The 12,613-nt window shown below is 39.3% G+C and overlaps 1 protein-coding gene across 17 annotated transcripts in view; it reads right to left on the bottom strand.

Moving 5' to 3' along the window:
- The window catches only part of ADGRL3 (adhesion G protein-coupled receptor L3), a 388,836-nt gene that overhangs the window by 314,882 nt on the left and 61,341 nt on the right, over positions 1–12,613 (bottom strand). For all 17 annotated transcript variants that reach the window (XM_067464127.1, XM_067464130.1, XM_067464131.1 and 14 more), the window contains exon 2: positions 4,792–5,007. In XM_067464127.1, coding sequence (XP_067320228.1) covers positions 4,792–4,846 — 55 coding nt within the window. In that variant the 5' untranslated portion in view covers positions 4,847–5,007. The remainder of the gene's footprint in view (positions 1–4,791; positions 5,008–12,613) is intronic.

Raw genomic sequence — 12,613 nt, forward strand, 5'->3', positions numbered from 1 at the left:
GAGCCGTTCAGCAGTGGAACTCTCTGCCCCGGAGTGTGGTGGAGGCTCCTTCATTGGAAGCTTTTAAACAGAGGCTGGATGGCCATCTGTCAGGGGTGATTTGAATGCAATATTCCTGCTTCTTGGCAGGGGGTTGGACTGGATGGCCCATGAGGTCTCTTCCAACTCTAGGATTCTATGAATTCTATGATTCTATGACTCTTTTTTAATAACTGGCTTTGAACTTTACCATTTGTGCTGAAAGTGCCAAATTTAAAGAGATCCTGTAGGGTGGTTATAGATGCTGGGTAGTTGCAAATTTGGCAGTATTATGTCCAGCACAGGGATAATGTTGGGTCAAAGTTTCAAGTCCATATCTTCGTTTGCATGGAGATTGTTGCAGTCTAAATATTGGTCAAAATCCATCGTGACACACTTGATGCACACTTTGAGTCAACTTGTTTGATTGGATTTTGCATTCATAATGTTAAAATTATGGAATCAGCAGAAAAAATGTACAGGATTTCAATTAACCTGCCATTCATACATTTAGTTTCAATTTTATTAGACCACAAAATTTTCATTTTCTAAAATGTCATGTGCATGCTGACTTGGCTATCCTTCAGATAAGGGGGTCTAGATCAGCAACTATTGCAGTTAGACATCTTAAATTTTGGTAAACTTAGTATAAAGCTCGACCGGTGCTACAGCTAAAATGTGAACAAAATTGGAGAACATGATGGCGGGAGGGTTTAGACCACTTGGCATTTTCATTTTTAGCAATGTATACATACTAGCAATCAAATTATCATCATTAGATCGAAGTTGGATTTAGTTATTTCAAACCAATAATTTTTATCCATCTTAAATCTTTCATTAAATTATCTCTAAAGATGCCATTGAAAGTTATGCCTTTCAGCTTCTAATTCATTAGGTTTAATTCTTTCACTCCCTTTCTTAAGTACAAGCAGATGTTTATATAAGTTAACCGTTTATCATTTGTTATACGAGGTTCTCTTCTGTCTAATACTTCATGTGGTGAATTCCAAAGGGTATTCCAAAATGAAATCTCGCTTTGTATCTATTCCATATTTTCAACAGTCATCCTCTCACATAATTATTATAATCTGTATTCACTTTAATTATCTCATACTATAAAAAAAGTTGTTCAAACATTAAATCAGTACCTTCTAATTGTAACAAGCTTTTGTTTTTCAGTGTGAACTATTCTTTTAACTATATGAAATAGAACTCTTTACCTGGAGAGATCAGGAAAGCCCCTTCACTAGAAACATTTAAAAAGAACCTTAAAACCTGGCTCTTCTGCTGCGCCTTTGGTGAGTAGGTGCACACCATGATATCTTGCACCCCTCAACGCTTTTGTTACTGGAGTTCGCGCCCTCCCAAATGGGAAGTTCAACCTCATAAATCCCCATAAATGTCTTGCTCCTTTTTTATCTTATCACATTTTTTAAATTGTTTTATCCTGTACATGTTGCCCATTGTTGTCATTATTGCTATCATGATTGTGTTTATTAGAATGTTATTTTAAGACTGCTTTTTTCTCTTATTATTATTAATGTACTTTGATGATGTTGTTGTTATTTGTTTTTTATGTTTTGATTTTATTGCTGTAATATGTTGTCTGGGCTTGGCCCCATGTAAGCCGCTCCGAGTCCCCATTGGGGAGATGGTGGCGGGGTACAAATAAAGTTTATTATTATTATTATTATTATTATTATTATTAAATAGCAAGCATTAAAGTATAATTTCAACTCTGGCAGGACAAAACTACTTTTTCTATTACATCTTTGATTTGAAACTCTCAGTTTCTTGCCTTGCCAGATAAATAGAGAAATATCATTCTGCCATTGCTTTAAAGGAATATCACATATCAAAAATGTTAAAACATTAATGTTTATCCCTATCAACCTATAAAAAAGTTAAAGTCTCTGTTTAGACCAGGGGTCCTCAAACTAAGGCCCTGGTGCCGGATACAGCCCTCCAAGGTCATTAATCTGGCCCTCGCTCAAGGTCAACCTAAGTCTGAAACGACTTGAAAGCACACAACAACAACAACAATGCTATCTCATCAGCCAAAAGTAGGACCACACTTCCCATTGAAATACTAATAAGTTTATATTTGTTAAAAATGTTCTTCATTTTAATTATTGTATTGCTTTTAAGTGTGTTTTGCACTACAAATAAAATATGTGCAGTGTGGATTGGAATTCATTCATGGTTTTTTTTTTCCAATTATAATACGACCCTCCAACAGTTTGAGGGACTGTGACCTGGCCCTCTGTTTAAAAAGTTTGAGGACCCCTGGTTTGGATCATTTTAACATAATTATAATGAAAAAGGTTCAGATTTCTATTTGTAATATTGATAGCCTTCCCAGATTAAGGAATCCCAAGCAATTGTCCCTAATGCACTTTATGAGAGAGTTAGAATTGTCTGCACACCTTTCTATTCCCAAAATATCCAGTCTACCTCACCTGGACATGCCCAGCATTTTTAGAATTTTAACTATTTCATTTGGCCCTGCCACAGGTTTTTAACAGTGTCGTGCTTTTGTTACTGTTTTATTGTTTACTTATGTATTGTTGCATTGTATTGCTGCCTGTTGTGTTTTTGTTGATGATGTACTTAGGGCTCGGCCTCTTGTAAGCCGCACCGAGTCCTGCAAGAGATGGTAGCGGGGTACAAATAAAGGTTTATTATTATTATTAATTACACTGTTCTACAAATTTTCAGTTTTTCTCAGTTACGGAAATGAAATGTGCCGTTTCTTAATAAATTTAACATGCTGAATTCAAATATAATAATTAAATGTGTTAATTGGCTGTGGTTTTTATGCAACAGCTATTTCAATTTTCTCCACAATAGGTAATTCGTTAATATTATGATAATGCGCCTAACCTTACTGCATGTATATAAACCGTGAATATTTACTAAATTTTAGTCAAATTATATTGCCAATAGTTTATACATGAGAAATATTTATTTAATTAGTCTATTGTTTATGTTTGTGCAGCAAGAAACTATATTAGTAGGCCTAATGCAGTTGAAAAGTCTGAAAGTTTAAATGTCAATTTAATGATGACTTTAGTTTTTATCTTGTTTGCTTCTCTTGACTTTTCTTTTGTATTCAAGGAAAAGATTGTCTCTTACAATGCTCCAGCAGTAGTCTGACAGCATTGACGGAGTCCATTTACCTTGATATCTTTTTTCCATAGTGGCAACTTGTTGATGGAAACGCTCACCATGCTCGTCGCTCACTGCCCCACAATTTGATGGAAAGAAATCCAGATGCGAGTCAAGGAAGTCCGGCCTTATATAGGGCTTTCTGGCTTTTGCACATGGCACTAATACTGCATCATCAAACTTTCTAGAATATTCTAGAATCTTCCATAGTGTAAGTCGCAACATGCATTTTTTCAACCATATGTGATCACGTGATTGCTTATATCATAAAAACTAGAGCCAATATACATTTTTAAATGTCAATTTCGTTTTCAGCACCCAAAATCATAAAACAACAGCTATTTTCAGGCCCAAAACTGTTTCTCCGTTGAAGAGTGTATTCTAGCCAGGAGATTTTTTGGTCTGCCGTGTTTAATTCCTGTTGCGATTTTAAGATCATTTCTCCTCCTTCTTTTTTTAGTAAGTCCTTATATTTTGGCCATTCATGTAACCCCATGCAGCGTCTTTAACCAGCTTCCAGAGATGATACCCACAGAGGTGTGTTCTTATATAAATTATTTTTGTATATTTCCCAAACCTTCAAAATTGATGATCTTATGAAATGATTACCAATTTTTTTTTCATTTTTATTCCCTTTATACCAAATATAAGTATGCTAACCTTCCCTTAATTCTATCCCCTCTAATATTAATAGCCTCTTCTTCTCCAATTTTGCCCAATCTTTAGCCCAAATCAGCGCATTTGCCTCTAGGTACAATCCTAGGTCCGGAGTTACCAGTCCACCTTTCTCCTTACTTTCTATCATGTTATCCTGGTGGATTCTCGGTTTTTTATTATTCCATATGAATTTTTGATATCTTTGTTCCAATCTTTTAAAATTTTCATATTCCTAATAATTGGCAGGTTTTGAAATAAAAACATCATTTTGGGAAGCACCATCATTTTCACTGTCGCTATTTGCCCAAGCAATGATAGTTTATATTTTTCCATCTTTCCATTTCTTTTTTTTATCTCCTTCCATTTTTCTATATTTACCTAATGATAAATCTTGATTTTTTTATCATCAACCAAAATCTTGTTACCTACATGTATAATAGCCTCTTTTATTTTTCTCTTTCAAAGAAACAAATGGTCTACCTAATTTTGAATTTAACAGTAGCTTTTCATCTTTTTTCCTACACTAATTTCTTGAATACATATCAGATCTAGTTTTAATTTTTCCAAATAAATCACACTCTCTCAGCTTCAGAAGAGGGCAAAATCTCTTCTGAACAGTTCTTGTAAAGAAAATTCTGTCATAGAAAAAGAGCAACAAGAGCAACAACAAAAACAAAGCTTCCCTTCCTCCGAAAAAATAAACCCCATGGGAGGAGCCTCAGGGACACATTGCCTATATGTACCCACTGTTCAATTTCTTTGGAACATTTGCCAGTCACAAACGGAGCGATGGCACTCTGTATTTGTCAAAGCATTGTTCAAAACAAAGCACAGTTTGCCTGAAACCAAACATTTCTCATTTTAGAGCTCCAGACACCTAATCCATTCCATATGTTTCAAAGTCGCAGTCAACAAAAACTAAATAGGAAAATCAATTCATACACTTACAATGGACAGCGGATGCCAAGAACACTGTGAAGAACAGCAGCTGTAGTGACCACATGACTGTGGATAAAACTTCAAGGCAGTTCAGGAGGGAATGTTTCCAAAAGATTTCTCTCTGCCAATAATCCTCCAGGAGACAGTCACTTTAATGCAAAAGGGAGGGAACCGACTGGGCTAATCCAAGCACGACACTTTTGTTCAATATTCAGAATTCAGCACCTAGAAGTAAGTGAAAACATAAGGTTAAGTATTTCTACTCAAAACAATCCCGGTTACATTTGACAGGTAGTAGGGGACAATGAGATAGATCCTTCCCAACAGGTTTGCTATTGTCTATTTTGAGTAATTAGAACTGCAATAAGACCAAAGAGATATAAAGGATTGCTCTGCTTTCATTCAAAATAATTAGACCAGGGGTAGGGAACCTACCGCCTTGACACCTTCTAGGTCCTTTTGAGTGAATCCAAATTTTACAGAACAAATCCTTTTATTTTTTTACTAATACACTAGCCGTCCCCCGCCACGCGTTGCTGTGGCACAGTCTGGTGATCTTGAAAATAAAGGAATGAGAAAGTGTTGATTTCTAATATATGTAATTCCTTTATGCTTGTGGGTAAACAGTATTTCTTGCTGTTTCTTTGGCAGTGTTGATGTGGAGATTGCCTGGTTTGCCCACCCTGGAACATGCAACATATAATTGTCCTTCTTTAGGGGTCCCTTTCAAATCTATGATACTATATCTATATAAATAAAAATGTAATGTTCGTTTGTGATATTCGCAGAACTCAAAAACCACTGGGGGAACTGACACCAAATTTGGACACAAGACACCTAACAATCCAATTTATGTCCTTCACTCAAAAAGTACTGATTTTGTCATTTGGAAGTTGTAGTTGATGGGATTTATAGTTCACCTACAATCAAAGAGCATTCTGAACACCGCCAATGATGGAATTGAAACAAACTTGGCACACAGGACTCCCATGACCAACAGAAAACACGAGAAGGATTTGGTGGGCATTGTCCTTAGGTTTGGGAGTTGTAGTTCACCTACATCCAGAGAGCACTTTGGACTCAAACAATGATGGATTTGAACTAAACTTGGCATGAATATTCCATATGCCCAAATATGAACACAGATGGAGTTTGGGGAAAATAGACCTTGACATTTGGGAGTTGTAGTTGCTGGGATTTATAGTTCACCTACAATCAAAGAGCATTTTGAACCCCACCAGCAACAGAAATGGGGCCAACTACCCCCACAGAATCCCCATGACCAACAGAAATACTTAAGGCCATCCAGTCCAATTCCCTTCACCAGGGCAAGAAAATGTAATCAAAGCCCTCCTGACAAAGAGCCATCCAGCCATAGATATAGATAGATACGATTCACACACACAGATATAGTATCATAGATTTGAAAGGGACCCCTAAAGAAGGACAATGATATGTTGCATGTTCCAGAATAGGCAAACCAGACACTTTCCACATCAACACTGACAAAGAAACAGCAAGAAATACTGTTTACCCACAAGCATAAAGGAATTACATATATTAGAAACCATTACTTTATTTTCCTACATCACCAGACTGGGCCACAGCAACGCGTGACAGGGGACAGCTAGTCTATCTATATATATGGCTGGATGGCTCTTTGTCAGGAGAGCTTTAATGTTTTCTTGCCCTGGTGAAGGGAGATGGACTGGATCTCCTTCAGGCAGCATTTCTCAATCTGGGGGTCAGGACCTCAGGGGAGAGTTGTGAGGGGTGTCAAAGGGGTCGCCAAAGACCACCAGGAAACACAGTATTTTATGTTGGTCATGGGGCTTCTGTGTGGGAAGTTTGCCCCAATTCTATCCCTGATGAGGTTCAGGATGGGTTGATTGTAGGTGAACTATAAATCCCAGTAACTACAACTCCCCCAAACTCCACCAGTGTTCATATTTGGGCATATGGAATATTCGTGCCAAGTTTGGTCCATTTTATTTATTTATCGTGTCAGGGGGCAACCAGACCATGGGTCCATGCCCATCATTGTTTGAGGCCACAGTGCTCTCTGGGTGTAGATGAACTACAAGTCCCAAACTAAAGGTCAATGCCCACCAAACCCTTCTAGTGTTTTCTGTTGTTCATGGAAGTTTTGTGTGCCAAGTTTGGTTCAATTCCATCGTTGGTGGAGTTTAGAATGCTCTTTAATTATTGGTGAACTATAAATCCCAGTGAAAAGAAACAAGGGAGCGGAGGGATGATTTATTGTTGCCACCAATTTGAAAGGAACCAGTATTCAGGAGATTTTACTCCAGTTCCCAATTTTAAAAGAACTGGCCGATTTGCAATGGAGGTTGCCGATTAGGAACCAAATTTACCATCAAGTTGGAAAGGAGGCTGTTCAATTGCACCTCCTCCTTTATTAAGAAAGTAATAACTTAATAGTAATTACACTGTATATACTGTAGCGTGACTGGAGAGAAGAATGTAGTATTTTTGGTTACTTTTCCCTGCGTTTCTGCCACCACGTGAGGTAAGTTGTAATATTGTGAGAAATGGCACTTTGGACACAGAATAGACGGAGCTGAGGCAATCTTCAAATAAAAGTTAACAATTTTATTAAGTACACAGCGTGTGGTTGCAAGATGTAACTTTTCCTTGTTGCACTTGGAATAATACTTATAACTTTAACAGTTCATTCTTTCAAGTAACACAGTATCTTTCTGACGTAGAGCACTTGTTTCAGACAAAGTTTCAATACAGGGATGTTTTCCTTGTTTGATCCTCCCTAGATCAAATACTAAGTAAACTATTCTTTAGCCTCTCCTTAGACTCAAAGAATACCAGCTCTGTTTCACCATTTGGCTACACTAGCCTGAAAAACTTCCAATAGCCAAACTCAGCTTTTCAAAGCCTCAAAGCTTTGCTTCACAAGTCACTCCGCCACCTTTCCTTTCCTTCTCTCCCAACTCCTCACTCCTCACTCCTCTGAACCTAACTCCTCTAAACCTAAACCCGAACTGATTTTTTAACTGTCGTTTTTTCAAACTCTCCCCTCTAAGCTCCTCCCACTTCCCTCTCTCCTGCATCGGTCTCCATGGCAACGCACATGGAGGACTCCTCTGACTTAGGCCGCTCCAGCATTACTGCAGCCAATCTAAACACAAATACAGTTAAAATCATACAATTTATAATCAACTCCTGTACACCCAGCAACTACTACTCCCAAATGACAAAATAATTTTTTGAGCAATGGTCACTCCTTGGGTTAGTAGGTGTCTTGTGGCCAAATTTGGCGGCAATTCATCCAGTGGTTTTTGAGTTATGTTAATCCCACAAACGAACATTACATTTTTATTTATATGGATTTTGGTTCATCTTTTATATTTTTATTTTATTTTTTAAATTATTGTATTCAAATTACTAAAAAATAAAATATGTTTCAACAGATAGAGCATGACAATTAGAACATTAATAAGCCAAAAAGCTGATATGCTCGTGATTTAGTTCTCAATTCCACCGCCTGACTAGTACCACAATTGCACGAGGCCAGTTGGTAAGAGTTATGGCGGTCAAGTATGCCAGTCTGTTATAAACTTTTGACAACAGTGCATTGTGTTAGTTTCAAGTGGAATTTGTGAATAGTTGCGCAGCCTGACATTATTTTTAAATTTTTGTCTGCTTAACACCCTATCATGTCAAAGAAGACCAAGAGAACACTGAAGGAAGAAATCAGATTTTTTTAAATGAGAACTGAGAATCATAATATTATCTTACTTCTGCTGAAGAGAAGATTATTTGCCTGCTTTGTGATATTGAACTCTCAACATTATTTTTAATGCTCATCAGGATATAACACTAACAAGGACCACAGGTATTTTAAATTAGAGGGAGAGACTTAAAAGGTTGCATTGCGGAAATTAAAAGATGAAAAGTAAAAAAAACCAATTCTTTCAAGCAGCAATAAGATACAGAAATAATGGCACTGAAGCAACGTATCAGTAGCTTACATACTGCGGGGTGGGGAGGGAGGGAAGGAAGCCATTCAGTAATGTAGAAACTGTAAAAGAATGCAATATCAAAGTTGTAAAATATTTCAAGTCACTTCTGGTCACTTCTCTCAGGGCCAAAGAAGCAGATGGCAGAAACAGAAGAACGGCTTGCCTCAGGGGAGTGTGCTTGCTCCATCAATGTTCTACATTTACACAAATGACCAGCCACTGCCAGAAGGGACAGAGAGTTTCATCTATGCTGACGATCATGCCATTACCACTCAAGAATGGAGCTTTGAGATGGTAGAACAGAAGCCCTCCACAGCTCTAGGTGCTCTTACTGCCTATTACAGGGAAAACCAACTGATCCCCAACCCATCCAAACACAGACATGTGCCTTTCACCTCAAGAACAGAGAAGCATCCCGAGCTCTGAAGATCACCTGGGAAGGAATCCCACTGGAGCATTGCAGCACACCCAAATACCTGGGAATCACCCTGGACCGTGCTCTGACCTACAAGAAGCACTGCCTGAACATCAAGCAAAAAGTGGGTGCTAGAAACAATATCATACAAAAGCTGACTAGCACAACCTGGGGATCACAACCAGATACAGTGAAGACATCTGCCCTTGTGCTGTGCTACTCTGCTGCTGAGTATGCATGCCCAGTGTGGAACACATCTCACCACACTAAAACAGTGGATGTGGCTCTTAATGAGACATGCCGCATTATCACAGGGTGTCTGCGCCCTACACCACTGGAGAAATTACACTGCTTAGCCGGTATTGCACCACCTGACATCCGCCAGGAAGTAGCAGCCAATAGTGAAAGGACCAAGGTAGAGACATCTCCAGCTCATCGCCTGTTTGGGTATCAGCCAGCACGTCAACGACTTAAATCTAGAAATAGTTTTCTAAGATCTACAGAGACACTCGCTGGAACACCTCAGCAGGCGAGAATCCAAAAGTGGCAGGCTCAAACCCAGAACCTCAATCAATGGCTGATACCAAATGAGAGACTCCCTCCTGGACACACAGAGGACTGGACAACTTGGAAGGCGCTGAACAGACTGCGCTCTGGCACCACAAGATGCAGAGCCAACCTTCAGAAATGGGGCTACAAAGAGGAATCCACGACATGCGAGTGTGGAGAGGAGCAAACCACTGACCACCTGCTGCAATGCAACCTGAGCCCTGCCACATGCACAATGGAGGACCTTCTTGCAGCAACACCAGAAGCACTCCAAGTGGCCAGATACTGGTCAAAGGACATTTAATCAACTACCAAACTCACAAATTTTGTATTTTGTCTGTTTGTTTGTTTGCTTTGTTCTGTTAGAAATGTAATATAATTGACTGGTTGCCCTGACACGACAAATAAAAATCTGCAACTACGGGCTGTAAGGCCGTGTTCTAGCAGCATTTTCTCCTGATGTTTTGCCTGCATCTGTGGATGGCTCTTCAGATGATCTGATGGTAGTCAAGCAAGTGGAGTGTATATAATGTCCAGGGTGGGAGGAAAGAACCATTTCCCGTTAAACGAACGCGAAGGGTGCAATTAGCAAGCTTGGAAGTGGTTGTCTGAGTGCCTTTGAGGCACTGTAGGTTACTTTAGCCAGAAAACTCAACTATAACAGAACACATGATAAACCAAGCTGGGTACAGAATATTATTTGAGAACACAGAAATGCAGGACCACTCTAACAACCATCACGTCAGACTACACAGAGAAGCCACTAAAATCCACAAGCACTTGCTTGACCACCATCAGATCCTCTGAAGATGCCAGTTACAGATGCAGGTGAATCGTCAGAAGAAAATGCTGCTACAACGCAGCCTTACAGCCTGGAAACCACACAACACTCCAGTGATTTTGGCCATGAAAGCCTTTGGTGCTTCTCTTTCTTTTTTGGTTGCAGATAATGCTTAGAGAAGATAATTATATTGGGGAAAATGGAAGGAAAAAGGAAGAGGGGACGACCAAACGCAAGATGGATGGATGGTATCCTGGAAGTGACAGGATTGACCTTGAAGGTGCTGGGAATGGTGGCAGCCGACAGGGAGCTCTGGCGTGGGCTGGTCCATGAGGTCACGAAGAGTCAGAAACGACTGAATGAATGAATGAATGAATGAACAACAACATGTGATGTTTTAAATCTGTAGGAAAAAAAAACCTTGTACATTGGTGAAAGAAATAGAAATTCTTTCATGAAGGTATCTGCGACTCTTTAATTCATACAATTTTAAGTTCTATGTCAGCCATGTCTCATAATGTTTACCATTGTCAATGAACACTGACCCCGATGGTGCAGTGTATTAAACCCCTGTGCCAGCAGCACTGGAGACCGACAGGTCAAAGGTTCGAATCCGGGGAGAGGTGGATGAGCTCCCTCTATCAGCTCCAGCTCCTCATGTGGGGACATGAGAGAAGCCTAACAGGAGCGGAGCGCAGGGAGCACACAACCCCCCTGTTGCACCAGCTCCACTGGCTGCCGATTTGCTACCGGGCTCAATTCAAGGTGTTGGTATTGGCCTATAAAGCCCTAAACGGTTCCGGCCCAAGATACCTATCTGACCGCATCTCGGCCTATGAACCCACCCGGACTTTGAGATCTTCCGGGGAGGCCCTGCTCTCGATCCCGCCGGCCTCCCAGGCACGGTTGGCGGGGACGAGAGATAGGGCCTTCTCGGTGGTGGCTCCTCGGCTGTGGAACGCCCTTCCTACAGACATTAGGCTGGCACCATCGCTCATGGCATTCCGTAGAAAGTTGAAGACCTGGATGTTTGTGCAGGCGTTTGAGTAATTTAGTGCAATCTGGTAATTGAACATAGGAATGGAACAATGGATGACGAATTTGGATCATGCATGGATGATGAGGCGATTGGGGATGGGGTTTGTAATAATTGTGTATTGGGATTGCTTATTAGTTATTAATGGAAAATGTGTAAATTAATTGTCATTGTTTATTGAACTATTGCTGTTTTTATTGTCTTTACTGTTTGTGAACCGCTGTGAGTCGCCCTTGGGCTTGAGATACAGCGGTATATAAGCATAGTAAATAAATAAATAAGCCTCCCACAAGGATGATAGAAACATCAATTCATCCAGGCGTCCCCTGGGCAACGTCCTTGCAGATGGCCAGTTCTCTCACACTAGAAGCTACTTGCAATTTCTCAAGTCGCTCCTGACACGACCAAAAAAAAATGAACAAATTATTAAAATGAAACCGTAAAACTCCTTCAGAAAATTGAAGTTTGTGCTATGTACTGACACTTAATGGTAAAGGGAGACAAAGCTTCCACGAACAAGTTTCTAAGCTCCCTCCCATTAACACTTATCTTTTGAAAATGTCTTTTTTCCTGTACAAAGACACAGTTTAAACATTTTAAACAGAGAGATGAAAACTCTACACCTTTTCAGTGAATACATCATGCATAATTTGGTGCATGGAGCACATGAGCTCACTGAAGCAACATGCAATATTGCCAATGTCCTTATATGGCATTGGAAACAGTAGTAGGAAAATGTATTTTTGGGAATTTTGAAGGAGACATGAAAAATAAACATAATTTAAGATACTGAAACACTGGTCAAACACGATAGAGTCATGTATTAATGCATTAAATTTATATGCAATTTATATGCAAATTTGACCTCAAACAATTTTGATGGTAGGTTGTTCAGATAAAAAAGACAGAAATATTTGGAAGAAAAGAGGATTTTTATGATTTAAGTACTTATACTGTAACAAAATATTCTTTCTATCAGCTCACGAAGACTTTTTCCACTTTGATTTCAACAAAGGAAAAAAAGTAGTTGGTATTTCTATTCAGTAGTTATGATG

Source organism: Anolis sagrei, chromosome 2, assembly GCF_037176765.1.
Source record: "Anolis sagrei isolate rAnoSag1 chromosome 2, rAnoSag1.mat, whole genome shotgun sequence".
Taxonomy (NCBI): Eukaryota; Metazoa; Chordata; class Lepidosauria; order Squamata; family Dactyloidae; genus Anolis; species Anolis sagrei.